Consider the following 27,211-nt stretch of genomic DNA (forward strand, 5'->3'; position numbering starts at 1 on the left):
CATTTCGTTCTCTCTGTCTAAAGCATTGCTTGATATATACTGTTAAGGATGAATCATGTATTATCACATCATTTCTTTTGCAGCCCCGTAGTAAGCATAGTAAATGCTATCCGGTTACTAAGGCAACCTTTGGCACTGACAGTGCAGATGGGCGTGCCCGTATGATCCGGAGTATACTACGTCATTTGTGTGAGTATAGTGTTTACCGGTTTCCATGACTACCCCCGATCCTGCGCAGTGGTGCAGGGAGAACGCCATGGCTATTTCCGGTATCGTATCTTGGTGGAGGGTAAGGCTATATATTTCTGCTACTGTTATGTATTTATTATTGTCTGAGGACGGGGCTAACTACCCCGAAACGTCACTTGTTATGGTGTATTAAAACACTTAATTTGTTAAGACCCGGTGAGTGTGTCTCCTTCTTTCATCTATATATATATATATATATATATATATATATCTTTCTCATGCAGTGCTCACTAGAATGCTGCTATTGATACTGCATAGGACCCATCATCTAATTTATGTATAAATGTATTAACTTTTATGTAAGAAATTGTTTTTCTTTCTAATGGTAGTGAGAGTCCATGATTCCTTACGCTTCGGCATTACATCACCTGGCCACCAAGAGGAGGCAAAGAGCTTTAATATATCCCTCATACTTACCTTTTCTCCCAGTAGTTATTTTCCTCATCAAGGGGTGTACAAAAACCTTTAGGGAGGAACAAGGAGTTCCCTAGCCAATGCGGAAATGCATCAGTGCACCATTTCAGCCATCCACATCCCAGGAGAAGGGGATGTAGGAGGGATATATTAAAGCTCTGGTGGGGTGTATTGACCTCCTCCTGGTGGCCAGGGGATGTAATTCCCAAGAGTAAGGAATCGTGGATTCTCACTAACAAAAAAGAAAAGAATTTATCAGCTAAGAATAAAAACTTTTTTTATGATTTCCAACAAAACATTTTTTTTTGTATTGTGCTTTCACTAAGGGGGCAAACATAAAGGTTTTTCTTTTACCTTTTTTTGTGTCTGTGTGGCTTATCTTGAAAAAAAAAATTAGATTAACATTACTCAAGCTATTGACAAGATTTCTTAGATATTCTTGCTGTAATGGAGATCTTTAGATTATTGTGCCCTTTGGGTGTTTCCTATATAGAGGCAAATATGTCATTTTGAAACAAATGGAAGAAAAAAAGTATATATATATATATACCAAAGCTGATGAGCCCAGCACACTATAAAGTTCCAACCACCGTGGTGCTCTTCAAATAAAATAACAGTCATGCACGATTCAGGAAAAGCACTGTTCCGGATTTAAACAAACATAAACATTTATTGGTATAAACGTTTTCGGGGTTGCCCCCGTCCTCAGATACAATATGTACACATTGTATCTGAGGACGGGGGCAACCCCGAAAACGTTTATACCAATAAATGTTTATGTTTGTTAAAATCCGGAGGAGTGCTTTTCCTGAAACCTGCATGACTATATATACAGGGAGTGCAGAATTATTAGGCAAATTAGTATTTTGACCACATCATCCTCTTTATGCATGTTGTCTTACTCCAAGCTGTATAGGCTCGAAAGCCTACTACCAATTAAGCATATTAGGTGATGTGCATCTCTGTAATGAGAAGGGGTGTGGTCTAATGACATCAACACCCTATATCAGGTGTGCATAATTATTAGGCAACTTCCTTTCCTTTGGCAAAATGGGTCAAAAGAAGGACTTGACAGGCTCAGAAAAGTCAAAAATAGTGAGATATCTTGCAGAGGGATGCAGCACTCTTAAAATTGCAAAGCTTCTGAAGCGTGATCATCGAACAATCAAGTGTTTCATTCAAAATAGTCAACAGGGTCGCAAGAAGCGTGTGGAAAAACCAAGGCGCAAAATAACTGCCCATGAACTGAGAAAAGTCAAGCGTGCAGCTGCCAAGATGCCACTTGCCACCAGTTTGGCCATATTTCAGAGCTGCAACATCACTGGAGTGCCCAAAAGCACAAGGTGTGCAATACTCAGAGACATGGCCAAGGTAAGAAAGGCTGAAAGACGACCACCACTGAACAAGACACGCAAGCTGAAACGTCAAGACTGGGCCAAGAAATATCTCAAGACTGATTTTTCTAAGGTTTTATGGACTGATGAAATGAGAGTGAGTCTTGATGGGCCAGATGGATGGGCCCGTGGCTGGATTGGTAAAGGGCAGAGAGCTCCAGTCCGAATCAGACGCCAGCAAGGTGGAGGTGGAGTACTGGTTTGGGCTGGTATCATCAAAGATGAGCTTGTGGGGCCTTTTCGGGTTGAGGATGGAGTCAAGCTCAACTCCCAGTCCTACTGCCAGTTTCTGGAAGACACCTTCTTCAAGCAGTGGTACAGGAAGAAGTCTGCATCCTTCAAGAAAAACATGATTTTCATGCAGGACAATGCTCCATCACACGCGTCCAAGTACTCCACAGCGTGGCTGGCAAGAAAGGGTATAAAAGAAGAAAATCTAATGACATGGCCTCCTTGTTCACCTGATCTGAACCCCATTGAGAACCTGTGGTCCATCATCAAATGTGAGATTTACAAGGAGGGAAAACAGTACACCTCTCTGAACAGTGTCTGGGAGGCTGTGGTTGCTGCTGCACGCAATGTTGATGGTGAACAGATCAAAACACTGACAGAATCCATGGATGGCAGGCTTTTGAGTGTCCTTGCAAAGAAAGGTGGCTATATTGGTCACTGATTTGTTTTTGAATGTCAGAAATGTATATTTGTGAATGTTGAGATGTTATATTGGTTTCACTGGTAAAAATAAATAATTGAAATGGGTATATATTTGTTTTTTGTTAAGTTGCCTAATAATTATGCACAGTAATAGTCACCTGCACACACAGATATCCCCCTAAAATAGCTATAACTAAAAACAAACTAAAAACTACTTCCAAAACTATTCAGCTTTGATATTAATGAGTTTTTTGGGTTCATTGAGAACATGGTTGTTGTTCAATAATAAAATTAATCCTCAAAAATACAACTTGCCTAATAATTCTGCACTCCCTATATATATATATATATATATATATATATATATATATATATATATATATATATATATATATAAAATTTATCAAATATTACAGATTGCTGTACAATATATAAAGACAATATAGAAAAAGCACTGGGAAAGAATGAATAAAGGCCTCTGCTCCATACAAGATACAGACATTTATTACATTAGCGTGCGAGTGGTAGGGATGGGCGAATGTTTCTAAAAATTCTAAATTTAAAACGAATTTTGATACATTCGTTCGTTCAAATTGAATTTCAAATGTTTATATAACATTCTAACATTCTATTTTTGAATTTTCGTTTTTGAATTTTTCAATAAAGTTAGAAAATATTCGTTCGAATAATAAAATGTTTAGCTATGTATTAATTCAATTTCGAAATGTAATATTCAAATTCGAATGTGACATTCAAATTCAAATGTCACATTCGAATTTAAAATATTATTTCTAGTCTAATACTGTGTTTTAAATGTGATATTCGATTCGAATGTGATATTCGATTCGAATGTGACATTCGAATTCGAAATAGTATTTCTAGTCTAATACTGTGTTTTATAAATGTAATATTCGAATTCAAATGTGACATTCGATTCGAATGTGACATTCGATTCGAATGTGACATTCGAAATAGTGTTTCTAGTCTACAATTGTGTTTTATAAATGTAATATTTGAATTTGAATGTGATATTCGAATGTAACATTCAAATTCGAACGTGACATTTGAAAACTGTAAATAACATTTGAAAATCGAATTTTTAAGAATATTTGTTCTTATCAACATTATATTATGTAAATCAAATATCTACAATAACATTCATTCTAACATTCGAATGAATGTTAGCAAGTGGGGTGTTTTTTCCACTTGTTTTGCTCAATTGACTTTTATAGGGGAATACTCTGGGGGATATCTATCAAGTCGTCAACTGTCTTGCATTCGCCGGCTTTAATATGCTCACCTAACATCGCCCAACATCGCAGCCGTGGATATCAATACGCTCTCCTTATTTATAAGAAAGACGGCAAAAAGACGCGCACCAAGTACGGGGCGATGAGCATCGGACTGTTGTTAACTAGCAGTCATCGATCTCGCGTCTATTCAGCATTTTACCAACTTTATTTATACTCTGTCACTAAACGCAGCCACTATAAAAAAATGTTACCCCTATCCTGCCACTCCCTGACCCCGCTGCAACATAAATAACGTTATTAACCCCTATCCCGCCACTCCCAGACCCCGCCGCAACATAAATAAACTTATTAACCCCTATCCCGCCGTTCCCTGACCCCGCCGCAACATAAATAAATGTATTAACCCCTATCCCGCAGCTCCCCAACCCCGCCGCAACATAAATAAACTTATTAACTCCTATCCCGCCGCTCCACGACCCCGACACAACATAAATAAACTTATTAACCCCTATTACGCCGCTCCCTGACACCGACCGCCACTAAATAAACGTATTAACCCCTAAACCTCTGGCCTCCCACATCACCACTACTAACTAAACCTATTAGCCCTTAAACCATCAGCCCCCTACATCACCATAAACTAAATTAAGCTATTAACCCCTAAACCTAACAACCCGCTAACTTTAAATTAAAAATACAACATCCCTATCGTCAAATAAATTTAAACTTACCTGTAGAATTAAAATAAACTATTTTAAAATATTAATTAACCTACACTAACAATTATACTACAATTAATTTAAACTACCAATTAAATTAACTAAATTACATATTAAAAAACACTAACCCTACTAAAATTATTTAAATATACTATTAACCCCTATTAAAAGTACTACATTACCAAAAAAAAACTAAGTTACAAAAAACAAACAAACACTAAATTACAAAAAATAAAAAAACACATTATCAAAAATAAAAAAGAATTACACCAAATCTAATAGCCCCATCAAAATATAAAAACAAAATAAAAAAAAACCTTGCCTACAATAAACTACTCTTTTACCTGTAAAAAAAAGTACAAACACCCCCCAACAGTTAAACCCACCACCCACCCAACCAACCCCCCCAAATAAAAAAACCTATGTAAAATAACCTAAGCTCCCCATTGCCCTGAATAGGGCATTTGTACGGGCATTTAGCTCTTTTACATGCCCAGACCCTAATCTAAAAATAAAACCCACCCAAAAAAACCTTAAAAAAAATAACACTAACCCCGACGATCAACTTACAGTTTTTGAAGTCCCGCTTGAAGGATCCATCCAGCCATAGAAGTCATCATCCAGGCGGCAAAAAGTCTTCATCCGGGCGGCCTCTTCCATCTTCATCCAGGCGGAGAAGTCCTCATCAAGGCAGCAAGAAGTCTTCATCCAGATGGCATCTTCTATCTTCCTCCATCCGGCACGGAAAGGGTCCATCCTGAAGACATCCGGCACGGAGCATCTTCTTCATACGGTCGCTGACGTAAACTGGAAATTCAATGCAAGTGACGTCATTCAAGATGGCGTCCCTTGCATTCCTATTGGCTGAAAGATTTCAATTAGCCAATATGAATAGAGCTGCTAAAATCCTATTGGCTGTTCCAATCAGCCAATAGGATTGAGCTCTCATCCTATTGGCTGTTACAATCAGTCAATAGGATTAGAGCTCAATCCTATTGGCTGATTGGAACAGCCAATAGGATTTTAGTAGCTCTAATCCTATTGGCTGATTGAAATCTTTCAGCCAATAGGAATGCAATGAGTGCATTGAGGTTCCAGTTTACGGCGGCGACCGTATGAAGAGGATGCTCCGCACCGGATGTCTTCAGGATGGACCCACTCCGCGCCGGATGGATGAAGATAGAAGATGCTGTCTGGATGTAGATTTCTTTCCGCCTGGATTAGGACTTTTTCAGCTGGATGAAGATGGAAGAGGCCGTCCCGGATGTAGACTTCTTGCCGCCTGGATGATGACTTCTCCGGCTGGATGGATCCTTCAAGAGGGACTGCAAAAACTGTAAGTGGATTGTCGGGGGTTAGTGTTGGTTTTTTTTTTAAGGTTTTTTTGGCTGGGTTTTATTTTTAGATTTGGGTCTGGGCATGTAAAAGAGCTAAATGCCCTTTTAAGGGCAATGCCCATACAAATGCCCTTTTCAGGACAATTGGGAGCTTAGGTTATTTTAGATAGGATTTTTATTTGGGAGTGTTGGTTGGTTGGGTGGGTGGGTTTTACTGTTGGGGTGGTGTTTGTATTTTTTTTACAGGTAAAAGAGCTATCTTTGGGTCAGTGCCCCACAAAAGGCCCTTTAAATAGCCATTGGTAGTTTATTGTAGGCTAGATTTTTTTTTTATTTTGGGGGGCTTTTTTATTTTGATAGGGCTATTAGATTAGGTGTAATTCTTTTTTATTTTTGATAATGTGGTTTTTTATTTTTCATAATTTAGTGTTTGTTTGTTTGTTTTTTTGTAACTTAGTTTTTTTTTTTTGTAATATAGTACTTTTAATAAGGTTTAATAGTATATTTAAATAATTTGAGTAGGGTTAGGGATCGTATGTTTTAATATGTAATTTAGTTAATTTAATTGTAGTATAATAGTTAGGGTAGGTTAATTAATAGTTTAAAATAGTTTATTTTAATTCTACAGGTAAGTTTAAGTTTATTTAAAGATAGGGATGTTGTAATTTTAATTTAAAAGTTAGCGGGTTGTTAAGTTTAGGGATTAATACCTTAATTTAGTTTATGGCGATGGGGGGCTGACAGTTTAGGGGTTAATAGGTTTAGTTAGTGGTAGTGATGTGGGAGGTCAGGGGTTTAAGGCTTAATAAGTTTAGTGGGGGCAGTGGAATAGGGGTTAATACATTTTAATGAGGTTGTGGCAATGTCGGGGGCTGCAGATAAGGGGTGTTTAGACTTGGGGTTTATGTTAGGTTGTTAGGTGTAAACGTCACTTGTTTTCTACCATTTAAATCAATGGGATATCTGGCAGCATCGAACATATGCTTTCAGTGCTTTCCGACTCCCATTGATTTCTATGGCATCCGTGGCCTCCAGGGTGGCGGATTGAAAACCAGGTACGCTGGGTCGGAATATCGGCGAGCGTACCTGTTAACTATTTGGTAAATGGGAAAAAGTGTCAAATAGAACCGGATTGAGACCGGCGGATCGTATGTTACGTCACAAATTTCAACACTTGCTGGTCTGTAGGCTTTGATAACTAGGTCGGATCAAGCTCGCAACAATTACGCTGCAGAATTCCGGCGTACTTGCGGTTGACGGCTTGATAGATATCCCCCATTATCTCACATGCAATATAAGTTCAGCTTTTTACACTCATCGGGTTAGCACACAAGCAAAAACAGTTTAATTTCAACTTGTAATACGAGCATGCAAAAAGCTTACTTCTAATAAGCAGTATTACTAGTCTACTACTGTGTGAAAGTTGGCTTATAAAGGACCTTACCACTTACGTGTAAGATTTTGGACACTTTATATTATGCAGTCAAAATGACACGTGTTATACTTTTTGCAAATAGTGGTCTACTGTGAGGGGGGGGGGTCTAATTTTGTAGCTTGACATACCTTTACAGGATACAAAAAAAATAATATCCCCATTTTGCAAAATGAGACATCTTAAAAAATCCTGTGCCCAAGGTTCTGAGATCTGATATTTGTTATTTCTAAACTTGAATATTTGATTTTCATTCTATTTCTGACAATTTCAAGAAACAAAATCGGTCATCTACAGCTACTTTACTTCCCCTGGCTCTGAAAATATTTTTGAGACAATGGGTTCCAATTATCAAGCACCAGATGCTGCTGAGGTCCATCATTTCAGGCTAGCCTGAAACAGAAGTTTTGAAGTAGAGGTCATAAGACCGCTGCTCCTTTACCTCTCTGCCACCTAAAAGATGGCGGATTGAATTAATCCCGATCCAATACAATCGGGATGATTGACAGCCCCTGCTAGCGGTCGATTGGCCGCCAGTGAGCAGGGGGCGGCATTGCACAGGCATTTCACCAGTCTGCATTTAGCGATGTCCAGCGGACGTGATTAGCTATAGCGAATCATATCCACTCAACATTTGATAAATCAAGCCCATTTTTTCTGTCACCAGGGAGCCTGTCTGCTGCTGTGTGCTATAGAAAGTCTGAGTAATGTATAGTTTCTGATCCAAAATATACTTACACCTCAATAAAAGATGTCAGTGACACAAAGGGAGGGATACAAATCATCTTCTTATTAGTCAGAATTCCATCGACTAACGTGTTAACAACATCTTCTGTTTTCAGTGTAGGAGCAATTCTAAAAATGTAAAAATAACTTGTTAAGTAGACATAAAAGTAAACGAAATAAACACAATGGTTCAGACACCGAATACAATTTTAAGATACTTTTCAATTTACATCTCGTGTCCCTTTGCAGGGGTTAAACACAGTTTTATGCAAACAACATTGCAATAAAAAAAACAACATGTTTAAATGTTCTTTCTATGGCAAAATTATCATAAAATTACGATACTTTAATTACTTTATTTTGGGCTCTTCCTATAGTGATAAAATGACCAGATATTATCAATTTAAAGCAAGAGTTTTTACCCTTTATTTGGAACCAAAAAAGAGCAAGATTAAATGTTCAAACTTACTTTTAATCAGCTAGTATGGCCCAGATTGCCTTATGGCATAATAGATCTGACAATATTGGGTAGACCTTGAGAGTGATATGGTTGCGATAACTCCAATATACAAGCTTCTATGGACCTTGAGGGAGCATAAACCTAGTTCATGGTAGACTTTTACTGCAATTAAATAAAAAGAGAGAAGCGCTCAACCTGGGAACGAACAATAGCATAATAGCTTGCTCTATGGCTAGTTACCACCCAAGAAGCAGCCTCTTTTTGCTCAACATGTGCCTTTCACAGAGAAGAACTTTCCTGAAGCATATCAGTCTGATCCTGACTTCACAGTACAGTCCAGCCCCGAAATACCAGGCAATCCCTCTCTGCACGAGAGAAACAGCAAAACCCCAGACGTACGTTGCAGCCTATTGTGGGCCTCGTCAGAGAGGTGCAGCCATATCCCTCTAGGCACACTGAGCAACGGGTCCACGTCTGGATTCCCGCATCACACTTAGGGAGACTTCCCAAAATGTCATAATTTGCATAAATAAAAAGAGAGAAGCGCTCAACCTGGGAACAAACAATAGCATAATAGCTTGCTCTATGGCTAGTTACCACCCAAGAAGCAGCCTCTTTTTGCTCAACATGTGCCTTTCACAGAGAAGAACTTTCCTGAAGCATATCAGTCTGATCCTGACTTCACAGTACAGTCCAGCCCCGAAATACCAGGCAATCCCTCTCTGAACGAGAGAAACAGCAAAAACCCCAGACGTACGTTTCAGCCTATTGTGGGCCTCGTCAGTGAGGTGCAGCCATATCCCTCTAGGCACACTGAGCAACGGGTCCACGTCTGGATTCCCGCATCACACTTAGGGAGACTTCCCAAAATGTCATAATTTGCATAAATAAAAAGAGAGAAGCGCTCAACCTGGGAACGAACAATAGCATAATAGCTTGCTCTATGGCTAGTTACCACCCAAGAAGCAGCCTCTTTTTGCTCAACATGTGCCTTTCACAGAGAAGAACTTTCCTGAAGCATATCAGTCTGATCCTGACTTCACAGTACAGTCCAGCCCCGAAATACCAGGCAATCCCTCTCTGAACGAGAGAAACAGCAAAACCCCAGACGTACGTTTCAGCCTATTGTGGGCCTCGTCAGTGAGGTGCAGCCATATCCCTCTAGGCACACTGAGCAACGGGTCCACGTCTGGATTCCCGCATCACACTTAGGGAGACTTCCCAAAATGTCATAATTTGCTGCAATTAGCTTATTCAGTACACCTTTGGGACTTTATCACACAGAGATTTTCCTTTAATAAGTGGGTAATTTATTTAAAAATTGGTCACCTTTTTCAACCTTTTTTTTTTTTTTTTACTTATATTTTTTCATTTATTTAGTACATAAAAAAAAATACCACATACAGAAAAAAGAGAAAATAGAAAAAAACAACACAAAAAAACGACATTTCGTAAATCATGTCTGGAGACACAGCTCCACCTCGCTACAAATCTGGTAACTCCATATACCTCAACACAAATAATGAATTAACCTAATGAAAATTAACAGACACTGATTCCAATCTTTGTTCGGCCTAAATAATTCTCAACGGCTACCTGCCTACAAATAATATAATTCTTTGAAAAAAAAAAAAAAAGGAAAAAGCCCCCCTACCTCCGCCGCCCTCCCTCTCCATCCCCCCTGCAACACAATACCTTACCGCTGCCAGTGCGTCCCGAGCAGAGCAACCGACAGCTACCAGATTATACAACCACGTTTACCCAGGATACTGGGAATACCCCTGCTACGACTAATTCAGCAAAGCAGACCGTATTTCGGACCGGGACAAGGATCTGCTTTTGAATCTGGAGGGGATATGACAAGATGATTGGTAGCCATCCCTGAAAAAACTCCTTAGTTCTCTTCTCAGAAGCTTCCGAGAGGTGATATGACTCAAATACAATTTGGCCTTGGATTTCTTTACAAGACCTCTCTAAGCTCGGAGCTCTCTTAGCTTTCCAATTCTGCAAGATAAGATGACGTACTGCTAGAATAATCGTATTCAATGTGTAGGTCATAGCTGCCGAGTTTCTATGTACTTCTGTTCTAAGTAGAACCACATCTTGCAGAGTAAGCACAACCTTTACCCCGAATAGCGAATTAAACCAATGAAGCACTTTATGCCATAACTGGTTAATTTTGGGACAAAACCAAAACATATGGAATAGATCGGCCCTGGAATTTGAGCATCTGGGACAAATATTTAATCCGGAATCAGAAAATGTTTGTAATTTAAGCGGATGCAGATAAAAATTATTCAGAAGCTTCCAATGCGATTCCTTCCAGGACACCGAAACCCTGCATTTCTGGACCATATTACAACTCTGGATGATCTTCTCTACAGTAATATCGTTAATAGCCGGAAACAACCAGGTACTTATACTATGCAGATGCTTATCAGATTGTTTAGAAAGCATAATATCGTATATTAAAGAGATCGAGGAACTTCCCAAACTGAATTTCTTAATTAGCATTTTGATGACAGAACATTCCGCTAACATACTATTCTCCCAATTTTGCTCAAACATAAAATGACGAATCTGGAAATACGCGAACAAATCAGACCTGGAGAGATCATAAGTTTGAAACAGAGACTCCGCACCTTTTTCAACCTTGATAGGGACAGAGGTCACCAATATATGGGCCAATAAAGGGCTGTCAGAATATCAGATGTTCATAAAGATAATTCTCCTATAGCTTATGATCAATACTGCTCTACCTCCCCCCCTCGATCACCGCACATTCCTGGTTTCACTATCTGACATCCAGAATAAGAGAAATAAGTAAATAGAAGGGTTATGCCACAACTTATTTTGAAATCCAATGCTTATCACCTGATTGCTTCAGGGCCGCTATTTCAAGGTTGTATCTACATTTAATATAGGTTTAGATACCCAGAAACTCCATATTATGAATTAATGGGAAGAGGATATTCAGGCCCAGAAACCCTTGAAGGAATGGGTGGATGTACTATATAAAGGGCAGGAGTTTACATATAGCATAAATTTAAAAGAGAACTTTATTAAAGTTGCATATAGATGGCATTTTAACCCGTCCAAGATGAATGCCACCCAATCTACTTGTTTTAGAGGTTGCCAAGATAGTGGTTCTTATTTTCATATGTGGTGGCTTTGCCTGGAGGATAAACGGATAATGTATCAAACTTTTAAATTGCTTAGTGACATTTTTATTAAGACTATTAACCTTAATCATGAGCATCTTTATTACATATTCATATAGTAGTGAAATTCAATGGACCAATAAACTGTTAGCTAGGATTTGTACAGCAGTACACTGGAGATCAAATGTACTTCACTTTAACATTATTCTCAATAAAATTAGATTTTGTTATCAGATAACTGATATTTCCTCAAATCTCTTAGATACTAGAGAAGAATTTTTGGAGACCTGGAAGGCATGGATATTTTTGGGAAGTTAGTAAGACCCCCAGAAAAACAATGGGAGAGGAGAATTGATAGTAGATACTAGATACTAAAGGAGGTTATTAAGAACAGGTTGTATCAAGGCAAGAGGATTTAAACAATTGGCATTTTCAGATCTAGCAGAGGTATAAATGCTAGGAGGAGAATAGGGGGGCTGCCGACCCACAGACAATATTTCCCCTTTTTCTTTCTGTGTCTATGTCTTTGTATTATGTATTTACCTTAAAGGGATAGTCAACATGTCATTTATTACCCATTCCCCAGTTTTGCACCGCCAACATGGATATATTAATATACTTTTTATCTCTGTGATTACCTTGTATATAAGCCTCTTCTGACAGCCCTCTGATCACATGATTTATTTATTATATTTTGATTTGCATTTTAGCCAATTAGTGCTGTGTTGTGAACAACTTCACAGGCCTGAACACAATGTTATCTATATGGCTGACATAAACTAGCAGTCTCCTGTTTTAAAAAGCAAATAAAAAAGGTATGTGATAAGAGGCTGTCTGTAGTGGCTTAGAAAATGGCAGAAATTTAGAGGTTTAAATGTTATAAAGTATATTAATATGAAAATGTTGTTTGTACAAAGCTGGTGAATGAGTAGTAAAGGCGTTATCTATCTTTTTAAACAATACAAATGTTGGTGTTGACTGTCCCTTTAATTTATAAAGATATTAGTTAGAATAGAAATTTGACTGTAAAGGTTTTAAATCTTAACCCTTTTCTGGAGAGGATTTTTTTTTCTTTCTCCTTCAGTTACCGCATAGTGGGTCATACGTCTATTTTAATTCTTTCGTATTGTTAGCTCACTTAGGTTTAAGGAGAAAGTTCAATTAGTTTCAGCACTTCAGATTCGATTTCATGGAATGAAAACTGCAAACAGTAACTAGTGTAATTTATTTAAAGGGACATGAATCCCAAAGTTTTTCTTTCATGATTTATAAAGAAGATGTAATTTTAAACAACTTTCTAATTTACTTCTTTTATCGAATTTGCTTCATTCTCTTGATATCCTTTGCTGAAAAGTGTATCTAGATAGGATCAGTAGCTTCTGATTGGTAGCTTCACATAGATGCCTCGTGTGATTGGCTCACCTTTGTGCATTGCTCTTACTTCAACAAAGGATATCTAAAGAATGAAGCAAATTCGATAATAGAAGTAAATTGGAATGTTGTTTAAAATAGCATGCTCTATCTTAATCATGAAAGAAAAGTTTTGGGTTTAACGTCCCTTTAACTGATTGTATGTTAAACTCTTAACATGTTAAAGTCAAAATATAATATGACATCTGGTGTGGGGAATAAGTTATATACCTTATGTAAACAATAACATTTCTACATAGATAAGGTTTAGGGATAGATTTATTAAATGTCGATCGGACATGATTCGCTATAGTTCACTGGAGTTCAATCGACCGCTACCAGGGGCTGTCAATCATCCTGAGCGGATCAGATCAGGTTGATTTCAAATCCGCTACCTAAAATGTGGAGGACAGGTACAGGTGCAGCGGTCTTATGACCACTGCTTCTCAACTTCCGTTTCATGCAAGCCTGAAACTATGGGTCTCCAAAGCAGTATCCGCGGCGCTGTTTAATAAACGGAGCCCTTAGTCTTGAGGGCAGAATATGCTGCCACAGCCACTGCTACTTTTTTCTATTTCAGAACTTCTATTATTGCACAAGAGATGTGTTAATTGGCAGTTGTGCCTTCTTACGCATTTGGGAGGGTTGATGATTTTTTAATTATTTTTTTTATAGGGACAGTCACATAGATTAAGCAGCGTTATTATGGGTTCATCTTTTAAAGATGTGTCATGTAAACATTAATTAAAGAAATACAGGTCAGCACTGTAGCCTTGCAACAAAATAAATTATAATAATTAGTTTGCTTTGCTAAGTATATATTATTAGTAAAACTGCTCATTTATTAACTGCTTTTTTAGCTGCCATCGGTTTAAAAATGCTGCTGCAACAATTTTCTTATGCTACAAAAGGAACGTGTCAGCAATTGATAATACATTTTCACACCCTTAAAGGGATACTGAACCCAAATTTTTTCAGATTCAGATATATCATGCAATTTTAAGCAACTTTATAATTTACTTCTATTATCAATTTTTCTTCGTTCTCTTGATATCTTTATTTGAAAAAGAAGGCATCTAAGCTAAGGAGCCATCAAATTTGTGGTTCAGAACCATGGACAGCATTTGTTTATTGGTGCTGTCCAATCAGCAAGGACAACCCAGGTTGTTCACCAAAAATGGGCCGACATCTAAACTTAAATTCTTGCTTTTCAAATAAACATACCAAGAGAATGAAGAAAATTTGATAATAGGAGTAAATTAGAAAATTGCATGCTCTATCTGAATCACGAAAGAAAAAATTTGGGTTCAGTGTCCCTTTAATATAATTAACTACTTTGTAGTTTCGTTCTGTTTGTCCGGCACCTCCTACTTCATCTCTCTATATTTGTCACTAAACACCTACAGATTTCACAAACACATCTAGGGGTCGATCCGATATAAATCGTCGCCCGCAAAAGCCGGCGACGCCAATATTTGCGCGGGTTTGGTATCACATATACGGCGTAACCTAGAAGTTACGCCCGTATATTTCTGCCGTCGCCCGTAGTTTTTTGGGCCATAGGCAGGTATACCAAACCCGCGCAGTTTGGTATCCAATATGCAGCGTAAGGACTTACGTGGCGAAAATGGAGAAAACTTACTCCATTTTCACCTCGCCACAAAAAGCAGCCGTAAGAAGCCTTACGCTGACTATTGGAGACCCGTAACTTCCTAAACTGGCTGCTAAAATAAACCTAACACCTAACGCATGCGCAATGTCTATCTACCTGTCACCCGCGATCTGCTAAAATAAACCTAACACCTAACGCATGCGCAATGTCTATCTCCCTGTCAACCGCGATCTGCTAAAATAAACCTAACACCTAACGCATGCGCAATGTCTATCTACCTGTCAACCGCGATCCCCCCCCCCCGAAATCCCTAATAAAGTTATTAACCCCTAAACCGCCGCTCCCGGACCCCGCCGTCATCTACATAAACTAACCCCCTACTGTGAGCCCCTAAAACCGCCGCCATCTACCTTATCTATCCCCTAATCTGACCCCTTACACCGCCGCCACCTATATAAAAATTATTAACCCCTAATCTAATCCCCCTATACCGCCGCAGCTATATTAATATTATTAACCCCTAATGTAAGCCCCTTACACCGCCGCCATCTCTATTAAAATGATTAACCCCTAATTTAATCTACCTACCCCGCCGCCAGCTATATTATCTATATTAACCCTAAGTATATTATAGTTAATATAGTTATTACATTATATATATTAACTATATTAACCCTAATTATATTAGGGTTAATATAGTTAATATAGTTACTATAGTATTTATATTAACTATATTAACTCTATCTAACCCTAATACCCCTAACTAAATTTATATTAAATTAATCTAATTCATTTATAAACTAAAATATTCCTATTTAAATCTAAATACTTACCTATAAAATAAACCCTAAGATAGCTACAATATAATTAATAATTACATTGTAGCTATGTTAGGGTTAATATTTATTTTACAGGTAAATTGTTAATTATTTTAACTAGGTATAATAGATATTAAATAGTTATTAACTATTTAATATCTACCTAGTTAAAATAATTACCCAATTACCTGTAAAATAAATCCTAACCTAAGTTACAAATACACCTACACTATCAATAAATTTAATAAACTACAAACATCTATCTAAAAATACAATTAAATTAACTAAACTAAATTACAAAAAAAACAAACACTAAATTACAAAAAATAAAAAAAAGATTAAAAGATTTTTAAGCTAATTACACCTTTTCTAAGCCCCCTAATAAAATAATAAACCCCCAAAATAAAAAAGATTCCCTGCCCTATTCTAAATTAAACAAATTTCAAAGCTCTTTACCTTACCAGCCCTTAAAAGGGCCTTTTGTGGGGCATGCCCCAAAGAATTCAGCTCTTTTGCATACAACAAATACAATCCCCCCCCCCATTACAACCCACCACCCACATACCCCTATTCTAAAACCACCCAAACCCCCCTTAAAAAAGCCTAACACTACCCCCCTGAAGATCTCCCTACCTTGTCTTCACCACACCGGGCCGAACTCCTGATCCGATCCCGGGCGATGTCTTCCTCCAAGCGGCAAAGAAGAATTCTTCCTCGGCGATGTCTTCCTCCAAGCGGCAAAGAAGAATTCTTCCTCCGGCGACGTCTTCCTCAAAGCGGCAGCAAAGTCTTCATTCTTCCGGCGGCATCTTCAATTTTCTTTCTTCGCTCCGCCGCCGCGGAGCATCCATCCCGGCCCGACTGCTGTACTACGAATGAGGTGCCTTTAAATGACGTCATCCAAGATGGCGTCCGCCGAATTCCGATTGGCTGATAGGATTCTATCAGCCAATCGGAATTAAGTTATCTATCAGCCAATCGGAATTCGGCGGACGCCATCTTAGAGGATGGCGGCGGTTTGTAAGGGGCTTACATTAGGGGTTTAATAATTTTAATATAGATGGCGGCGGTGTTAGGGGCTCACTTAGGGGGTTATAGATATAATATAGCTGGCGGCGGGGTACGGGAGCGGCGGTTTAGGGGTTAATAACTTTATTAGGTTGCGGCGGGGTACGGGGAGCGGCGGTTTTAGGGGTTAATAGCTTTTTTTATTGTTAGGATAGTGAGGGGGGATAGCGGATAGAGGGTAGACGTGTCGGGCTATGTTAGGGAGGCGTGTTAGACAGTGCGGGCTATGTTAGGGAGGCGTGTTAGACAGTGCGGGCTATGTTAGGGAGGCGTGTTAGACAGTGCGGGTGTTTTAGACTTTAGTCAGGTTTTAGAGGCGCCGGCAGTTTCTAACGTGCCGCAAGTCACTGGCGACGCCAGAAATTTGTACTTGCGCAGATTTCTGGACATCGCTGGTTTGTCAGACTTACGGCACGTTAGCATCTGACGGCGACTTATATGGGATAGCTCGAGTTGCGAGCTGAAACTGCGGGCGACGCCGGTTCCCTCGCTTGCGCCGCAAACTGCGATCTTAGCGCCCCTAATATTCAGAAAAGAGGAGCAAAACACTGTTATATTGCTTGAATTTACAAATTCACATTTTTTTATTTCTTCTTTTAAATGAACAAAAATGAACAGCTATATAACTATAAATTTCTTCACTAAAGCATTGCTGTAATCCATCTCCCGAAAGTCATTTTTCTACTATAATGGCCCTTTTAGAATTTGCAAGCTCTATACATTTTTTTTCCATTGGGCTAATTTTTGCCATTCTTAAAAAACTAAATTCCATTCTTTGCAAACATCTTTGTAAGTTAGTAATAATAAATTGCAGATAATCTAAATTTGCATTTTTGAAATAAACAAATACATATAAATAACAAGAGTTCTTGCAGACTATCATAGCTACATTTACCCTGAATACAAAAATAAGCAGCCAATGAAAAAACAGAATGTCATCCTAAACTGATACATTCCGCTTATGACAGCTTTGTATACTTGCCAGCAGTTTGTTATAATCAAATTAACTCAATTAACGACTTGTGCAACCTTTTTCTTCTTATATTTTATGTTAAAGGGGACATGAAATTGAGTCTAGGAGCCAGGCCCGATTTTGGCTCAGCACCTTGGTAGCGCTTGCTGATTGGTGGCTACATTTAGACACCAATCAGCAAGCACTACCCAGGAGCTGAAACAAAAATAGGCCAGCTCATAAGCTTTACATTCTTGCTTTTTTCAAATAAAGATACCAAGAGAACAAATAAAAATTGATAATAGGAGTAAATTAGACAGTTTCTTAAAATTGCATGCTATATCTGAATCATGAAAGTTTCATTTTGACTAGACTATCCCTTTAATATAGAAAGTGTTGGAAATGGCGGCGCTTGTGTCACCCTCCAGGGAACCCACGTCCTCTGAGTCAAACCTTGTTGCTTTCACCTCCAAATAAAAGAGCTCACAATAGTGTAGCAGGTTTCAGACAATGTGGTAGGCACACAAACTGGTTTATTAAAAAATCCTCACAAAGGTGTCTTCCAGGTGCAGCTCCAGGTTTTATTTAAAATACAGCTCAACGCGTTTCGGCTAAAAGAAGCCTTTATAAGAAGCATAAAGTTAAAACAATGTCTGGAACAAATGGTTAAACCATTTATAATATAATATAAAGCAATGCAGCAACTGCAAAAATGTAAAGCTCCAGCTGTGCATGCTAACCTAAAGCACTTAAAGGGATACTGAACCCAAAATTTTTCTTTCGTGATTCAGACAGGAGCATGCAATTTTAAGCAACTTTCTAATTTACTCCTATTATCAATGTTTCTTCGTTCTCTTGCTATCTTTATATGAAAAAGAAGGCATCTAAGCTTTTTTTCTTGGTTCAGAACTCTGGACAGCAGTTTTTGATTGGTGGATGAATTTATCCACCAATCAGCAAGGACAACTTAGGTTGTTAACCAAAAATGGGCCGGCATCTAAACTTACATTCTTGCATTTCAAATAAAGATACCAAGAGAATAAAGAACATTTGATAATAGGAGTAAATTATAAAGTTGCTTAAAATTTCATGCTCTATCTGAATCACAAAAGAAAAAATTTGGGTTCAGTGTCCCTTTAATAACAGTTGTCAAAATCACTGTAAACGCACACTGCTTCTGTCACGATGTGTTAGAATACCTAAGCTCCATGATGACCCAGTATGAAGAGGGAGAGCTTCAATATCTGGCACCTTTAAGGTGTTTAAACAGAAGATCAGGTATGGAGAGTGCTACAGGCACAGGAATAAAACAATAGCATAGTGAGTAGTAACTATTGTATTGTAGTTGTGCTCAGCAGTTTGGTATCCCTTTAAAGCACTGGTTTTCAAACCTGTTCTCAGGCCTCCCTAACAGACCACATATTGAGGATATCTGGGGGTCGATCCGATATAAAGCCGTCGCCCGCAAAAGCCGGCGACGCCAATATTTGCGCGATTTGGTATCACATATACGGCGTAACCTAGAAGTTACGCCCGTATATTTCTGCCGTCGCCCGCAGTTTTTTGGGCCATAGGCAGGTATACCAAACCCGCGCAGTTTGGTATCCAATATGCAGCGTAAGGACTTACGTGGCGAAAATGGAGAAAACTTACTCCATTTTCACCTTGCAACAAAAAGCAGCCGTAAGAAGCCTTACGCTGACTATTGGAGCCCCGTAACTCCCTAAACTAACTAGAAAATAAACCTAACACCTAACGCAATGCGCAATGTCTATCTCCCTGTCAACCGCGATCTGCTAAAATAAACCTAACACCTAACGCATGCGCAATGTCTATCTCCCTGTCAACCGCGATCCCCCCCCCCCACCGAAATCCCTAATAAAGTTATTACCCCCTAAACCGCCGCTCCCGGGACCCCGCCGCCATCTACATAAACTAACCCCCTACTGTGAGCCTCTAAAACCACCGCCATCTACCTTATCTATCCCCTAATCTGACCCCTTACACCGCCGCCACCTATATAAAAATTATTAACCCCTAATGTAAGCCCCTTACAACCGCCGCCATCTCTATTAAAATGATTAACCCCTAATTTAATCTACCTACCCCGCCGCCAGCTATATTATCTATATTAACCCTAAGTATATTATAGTTAATATAGGTATTACATTATATATATTAACTATATTAACCCTAATTATATTAGGGTTAATATAGTTAATATAGTTACTATAGTATTTATATTAACTATATTAACTCTATCTAACCCTAACTAAATTTATATTAAATTAATCTAATTCATTTATAAACTAAAATATTCCTATTTAAATCTAAATACTTACCTATAAAATAAACCCTAAGATAGCTACAATATATTAATAATTACATTGTAGCTATGTTAGGGTTAATATTTATTTTACAGGTAAATTGTTAATTATTTTAACTAGGTATAATAGATATTAAATAGTTATTAACTATTTAATATCTACCTAGTTAAAATAATACCCCAATTACCTGTAAAATAAATCCTAACCTAAGTTACAATACACCTACACTATCAATAAATTTAATAAACTACTAACATCTATCTAAAAATACAATTAAATTAACTAAACTAAATTACAAAAAAAAAAACACTAAATTACAAAAAATAAAAAAAAAGATTACAAGATTTTTAAAGCTAATTACACCTATTCTAAGCCCCCTAATAAAATAATAAACCCCCAAAATAAAAAAATTCCCTGCCCTATTCTAAATTCAACAAATTTCAAAGCTCTTTACCTTACCAGCCCCTTAAAAGGGCCTTTTGTGGGGCATGCCCCAAAGAATTCAGCTCTTTTGCATACAACAAATACAATACCCCCCCCCCCCATTACAACCCACCACCCACATACCCCCTATTCTAAACCCACCCAAAACCCCCCTTAAAAAAGCCTAACACTACCCCCCTGAAGATCTCCCTACCTTGTCTTCACCACACCGGGCCGAACTCCTGATCCGATCCGGGCTATGTCTTCCTCCAAGCGGCAAAGAAGAATTCTTCCTCCGGCGATGTCTTCCTCCAAGCGGCAAAGAAGAATTCTTCCTCCGGCGCGTCTTCCTCCAAGCGGCAGCAAAGTCTTCATTCTTCCGGCGGCATCTTCAATCTTCTTTCTTCGCTCCGCCGCCGCGGAGCATCCATCCCGGCCGGACTGCTGAACTTGGAATGATGTACCTTTAAATGAACGTCATCCAAGATGGCGTCCGCCGAATTCCGATTGGCTGATAGGATTCTATCAGCCAATCGGAATTAAGTTAAAAAAATCTGATTGGCTGATTGAATCAGCCAATCAGATTCAAGTTCAATCCGATTGGCTGATCCAATCAGCCAATCAGATTGAGCTCGCATTCTATGGCTGATCGGAACAGCCAATAGAATGCGAGCTCAATCTGATTGGCTGATTGGATCAGCCAATCGGATTGAACTTGAATCTGATTGGCTGATTCAATCAGCCAATCAGATTTTTTTTAACTTAATTCCGATTGGCTGATAGAATCCTATCAGCCAATCGGAATTCGGCGGACGCCATCTTGGATGACGTCATTTAAAGGTACATCATTCCAAGTTCAGCAGTCGGCCGGGATGGATGCTCCGCGGCGGCGGAGCGAAGAAAGAAGATTGAAGATGCCGCCGGAAGAATGAAGACTTTGCTGCCGCTTGGAGGAAGACGTCGCCGGAGGAAGAATTCTTCTTTGCCGCTTGGAGGAAGACATCGCCCGGATCGGATCAGGAGTTCGGGCCCGGTGTGTGGTGAAGACAAGGTAGGGAGATCTTCAGGGGGGTAGTGTTAGGCTTTTTTAAGGGGGGTTTGGGTGGGTTTAGAATAGGGGTATGTGGGTGGTGGGTTGTAATGGGGGGGGGGTATTGTATTTGTTGTATGCAAAAGAGCTGAATTCTTTGGGGCATGCCCCACAAAAGGCCCTTTTAAGGGGCTGGTAAGGTAAAGAGCTTTGAAATTTGTTTGAATTTAGAATAGGGCAGGGAATTTTTTTTATTTTGGGGGTTTATTATTTTATTAGGGGCTTAGAATAGGTGTAATTAGCTTAAATATCTTGTAATCTTTTTTTTATTTTTTGTAATTTAGTTGTTTGTTTTTTTTTTGTAATTTAGTTTAGTTAATTTAATTGTATTTTTTAGATAGATGTTAGTAGTTTATTAAATTTATTGATAGTGTAGGTGTATTTGTAACTTAGGTTAGGATTTATTTTACAGGTAATTGGGTAATTATTTTAACTAGGTAGATATTAAATAGTTAATAACTAGTTAATATCTATTATACCTAGTTAAAATAATTAACAATTTACCTGTAAAATAAATATTAACCCTAACATAGCTACAATGTAATTATTAATTTATTTGTAGCTATCTTAGGGTTTATTTTATAGGTAAGTATTTAGATTTAAATAGGAATATTTTAGTTTATAAATGAATTAGATTAATTTAATATAAATTTAGTTAGGGTTAGATAGAGTTAATATAGTTAATATAAATACTATAGTAACTATTATTAACTATATTAACCCTAATATAATTAGGGTTAATATAGTTAATATATATATAATGTAATAACTATATTAACTATAATATACTTAGGGTTAATATAGATAATATAGCTGGCGGCGGGGTAGGTAGATTAAATTAGGGGTTAATCATTTTAATAGAGATGGCCGGCGGTTGTAAGGGGCTTACATTAGGGGTTAATAATTTTAATATAGATGGCGGCGGGGTGTTAGGGGCTCACTTTAGGGGGTTATAGATATAATATAGCTGGCGGCGGGGTACGGGGAGCGGCGGTTTAGGGGTTAATAATTTTATTAGGTTGCGGCGGGGTAAAGGAGCGGCGGTTTAGGGGTTAATAATTTTATTAGGTTGCGGCTGGGTAAAGGGAGCGGCGGTTTAGGGGTTAATAGCATTTTTATTGTTAGGCTAGTGAGGGGGGGATAGCGGATAGAGGGTTAGACAGTCGCGGGCTATGTTAGGGAGGCGTTGTTAGACAGTGCGGGGCTATGTTAGGGAGGCGTGTTAGACAGTGCGGGTGTTTTAGACTTTAGTCAGGTTTTATAGGCGCCGGCAGTTCTAACGTGGCGCAAGTCACTGGCGACGCCAGAAATTTGTACTTACGCAGATTTCTGGACATCGCTGGTTTGTGAGACTTACGGCACGTTAGCATCTGACGGCGACCTATATGGGATGGCTCGAGTTGCGAGCTGAAAACTGCGGGCGACGCCGGTTCCCTCGCTTGCGCCGCAAAACTGCGATCGATATCGGATCGCGCCCCTGAACTGGAGCACAGGTGAAATAATCAGCTGTTTAGTAAACATAGTTATTTTACCTGCTCTCATCCAAGGTAATCCTGTAAATCTGGCCTGATTGGGGAGGCCTGAAGACAGGTTTGAAAACAAGGGTGTTAAAGGGACATTAAATACCTTGAGATTGTAATTATGACATGTTTAGTTATGAATAGTAATACAACTTTGAAATAAACTTTATTTTGCCATCTTTTCATGTAATTTAGTGTCTGAAAATTAATTTCTAAGTCTAACCCTGCTATATAACTTTGTCTAATTGGCTTCTAACCTTTTAACGCCGTTAGGGCATTGTATTCCGTCCCAATTTTGCTAGGCTTTAGCAGCGAAGGACGGAATACAACGTCCTAACCGCTTGGCTTTCCTGAAGCCACTGGCACTTCCCTGATGGGATCGCGGTCTGGAGGGTCTGCCTAGCATCATAGGGATACCCCCTGACACGATCCCATCATTGAATTCTCGTGATCACGTGCACGATCGCGAGATTTCAATTCCTTTACATCAGAACAGTTGTCTGTAGACCTTGACTGGCTCATCCAAATAAGGCAAGTGGAGGTGGAGGTATAGCTTTTAAAAAACAATTGCAGCAAACAAGATGTTAAAAGGGACATTATACACTAGATTTTTCTTTGCAGAAATATTTTTTAGATGATCCATTTATATAGTCTATACAGTTTTTTTTATAGTTTTCCTTTTAAATAACATTGCGCTCATTTTCAGACCCCTAACCAAGCCCCAAAGTTTTAGAAGTATACTGATGTATACCTACTCCAGCTTGCTCCTGTTTGTGTAAATAGTCTTTTCATATGCAGAGGAAGGGGGAGGGGAGGGGGGTGTCTGCTCTTTTGGCTACACAACCACTTTCAGTGGGTGTTCCAGCTAACCTTTTCAACAGAGCTAATCTGGGAGCTTCTAAGTAAGTTTTTAAACAGTTTAATACTGGATTTTTATATTAGTATCTGTGCATATTATATATATATTATATGAAAATTGGTGTATACTGTCCCTTTAATTTGTTTTACTTGGTTGATAATAATATAACACAAAAACAAATGTCTAGTAATTACAATGTATTTACTATCCTTTTAATTTAAGGAAATCTCAGGTGCAACATTTTCTGAACATAGAGCTCATCTGTGAAGACATTTGACATGTACGTTAGGAAACATAATGGCTATTTATCAACCTGACGTTATAACAAAATGCAAATAGGATACAAAACCTAAAACCAATAGTAGATTAGATAAAGAGGAAGAAAGCAACACAACCCAATTATTTTCCAGCATAAAAAAGAGAAATATGGTAGAAAGAAAAAATTAAAACTGTAGGAAAAAATTTGATCTGCGTTTATAAAAAAAAAAAAAAAAGCGTAATAAACAACTAATTATAAGTGCCATAAAACAGGATGAGATATGTGCATATCCTAAAAGGGCTAATTAAGTAAAAATAGTTTGCATAAAAAAATGTTTAAAATTTGCTGGCAAGTATAAAAGTATAAAATAATGTTCAAAATAAGTAAAATTTGTTACAAAGCCATGCTGTCTGGAGGAGTCTGATCCATCCCCCTTATCAGTGTTTAGCGACAAAAACACAGGCATTGCATTTCAACTAAGTTCACAGCAGCTTATTTGCTTCTAGGAATGCTCCAGCAGATGATGAGTGTTAAAGCTTGCATTCTACCAAATCAAAGGTGGATATAAATTAGGGTGACCAGACATCCTCGATTTTAGGGGACAGTCCCCTAAAAAAAATGATGTCCCCGGAAATGTCCCCGGCTCCTGTTGTACTGCAGCCAAGCGGAAGTGATTGTCAGCATATGGCAGGCAGCGTGTGTATGTGCATGTGTGTATATTTATGTGTGTGTATGTGCATGTGTGTATATTTATGAGTGTGTGTGTATGTGCATATGTGTATATTTATGAGTGTGTATGTGCATGTGTGCATATTTATGCATGTGTGTGTATGTATATATATATATATATATATATATATATATATATATATATATATATATATATATGTGTGTATGTGTGTATGTAGGCTTGTGTGTGTATATGTATGCTTGTGTGTATGTGTGTAAATGTATGCTTGTGTGTGTGTGTGTGTGTGTATATGTATGCTTGTGTATATGTGTATATATGTATGCTTGTATGTGTGTGTATGTGCATGTGTATATATGTATTACTTTTGTGTGTGTATATGTATGCTTGTATGTAAGTATGTGTGTATATGTATGCTTGTGTGTGTGTATATATGTATGCTTGTAGGTGTGTGCATGTGCGTATATGTATGCTTGTGTGTGTATATGTGTATATATGTATGCTTGTGTGTGTGTATGTGCATGCATGTATATGTATGCTTGTGTGTGTGTGCGCACACATGCGTGTATATGTATGCTTGTGTATGTGTATATATGTATGCTTGTGTATGTGCATGTGTGTAAATATATGCGTGTGTGTGTATGTGCATGTGTGTATATGTATGCTTGTGTGTGTATGTGCATTTGTGTATATGTATGCTTGTGTGTGTGTGTATGTGCATGTGTGTATGTGTATGTGCATTTGCGTATATGTATGCTTGTGTGTGTGTATATGTGCATGTGTGTATATGTATGCTTGTGTGTGTATGTGCATGTGTGTATATGTATGCTTGTGTGTGTATGTGCATGTGTGTATATGTATGCTTGTGTGTGTATGTGCATGTGTGTATATGTATGCTTGTGTGTGTATGTGCATGTGTGTATATGTATGCTTGTGTGTGTATGTGCATGTGTGTATATGTATGCATGTGTGTGTATGTGCATGTGTGTATATGTATGCTTGTGTGTGTATGTGCATGTGTGTATATGTATGCTTGTGTGTGTGTATGTGCATGTGTGTGTATATGTATGCTTGTGTGTGTATGTGCATGTGTGTATATGTATGCTTGTGTGTGTGTATGTGCATGTGTGTATATGTATGCTTGTGTATGTGCATGTGTGTATATGTATGCTTGTGTGTGTGTATGTGCATGTGTGTATATGTATGCTTGTGTGTGTGTATGTGCATGTGTGTATATGTATGCTTGTGTGTGTGTATGTGCATGTGTGTATATGTATGCTTGTGTGTGTGTATGTGCATGTGTGTATATGTATGCTTGTGTGTGTATGTGCATGTGTGTATATGTATGCTTGTGTGTGTATGTGCATGTGTGTATATGTATGCTTGTGTGTGTATGTGCATGTGTATATATATGTATGCTTGTGTGTGTATGTGCATGTGTGTATATGTATGCTTGTGTGTGTATGTGCATGTGTGTATATGTATGCTTGTGTGTGTATGTGCATGTGTGTATATGTATGCTTGTGTGTGTGTGTGTGTGAGAAAATGTGAGAAATAACGTATATATCATACAATCACTCCATAAATCCATACCAAATACACTGCATATATAATTTAAGGAAAATATGCTAATAAAATAGTTTTTTGCCAATAAAAACAAAATGTCCCCGGATATCATTTTAAAAATCTGGTCACCTTAATATAGATGCAGCCATAGAAGGAATGGGGGGGGGGGGAGTTAGAGCTTTACAAGTCGGAAACTTAAAATAAAGGGTTAATGGCCTCAGGTGAAAAGGATGCATCTACAATTGTTTACTAGATTTCAAAAGCAATTCTTATAAGAAAAAAACCCAGGTATTGTCAGGCTGAGGTGATTGCCACCTATGGTGTTGGGTGATGGTCCCACTGTGCAGAAGTAACGGAGAAAAGCAGAGGACCGTTTAGAACAGCAGTTTATGTAATACACCAAAGATCAGTCTACAAAAGCTTAGATACAAAGGGAGAAAACAAAGTCCAGTTAACAGAAAGGCAGTGCAAACAATTCTTCAATACAAAAGGAGCAACACAGATACGAGCAACATGAGCTGGGAAACTCACAGCAATGTCCAAGCAATTTGTTAGAGTGAGCTGCAGAGTTTTATAGAGAAAGACCCTTCCTCTGGGGTGAGTGCAGCTGTAGTTTTAATGGAGTTTTGCTATCTTGCAGTACCTCACTTTCACCACACAGATTAGTGGTGCTCACGTTCTAGTCTGTATACTGTTGTGCAGTAGGCCTCAAGCCTGGGGACTGAATTAATGGAAGAATGGGCAGAGATGTAGCAGATGAAACAGAGGTAGGTAAGGACAACAAGAGAGGAACCTCAAGGTGAGTGGCTGGCATGCTCGG

At 38.3% G+C, this 27,211-nt stretch overlaps 1 protein-coding gene across 1 annotated transcript in view; it reads right to left on the reverse strand.

The window, feature by feature from the left end:
• LOC128649791 (17-beta-hydroxysteroid dehydrogenase 13) overlaps positions 1-27,211 on the reverse strand; it is a 90,978-nt gene that overhangs the window by 5,655 nt on the left and 58,112 nt on the right. Inside the window, exon 6 of the mRNA XM_053703253.1 lies at positions 8,191-8,307. Coding sequence (XP_053559228.1) covers positions 8,191-8,307 — 117 coding nt within the window. The remainder of the gene's footprint in view (positions 1-8,190; positions 8,308-27,211) is intronic.

The sequence above is a fragment of the Bombina bombina genome, chromosome 2, assembly GCF_027579735.1.
Source record: "Bombina bombina isolate aBomBom1 chromosome 2, aBomBom1.pri, whole genome shotgun sequence".
Taxonomy (NCBI): Eukaryota; Metazoa; Chordata; class Amphibia; order Anura; family Bombinatoridae; genus Bombina; species Bombina bombina.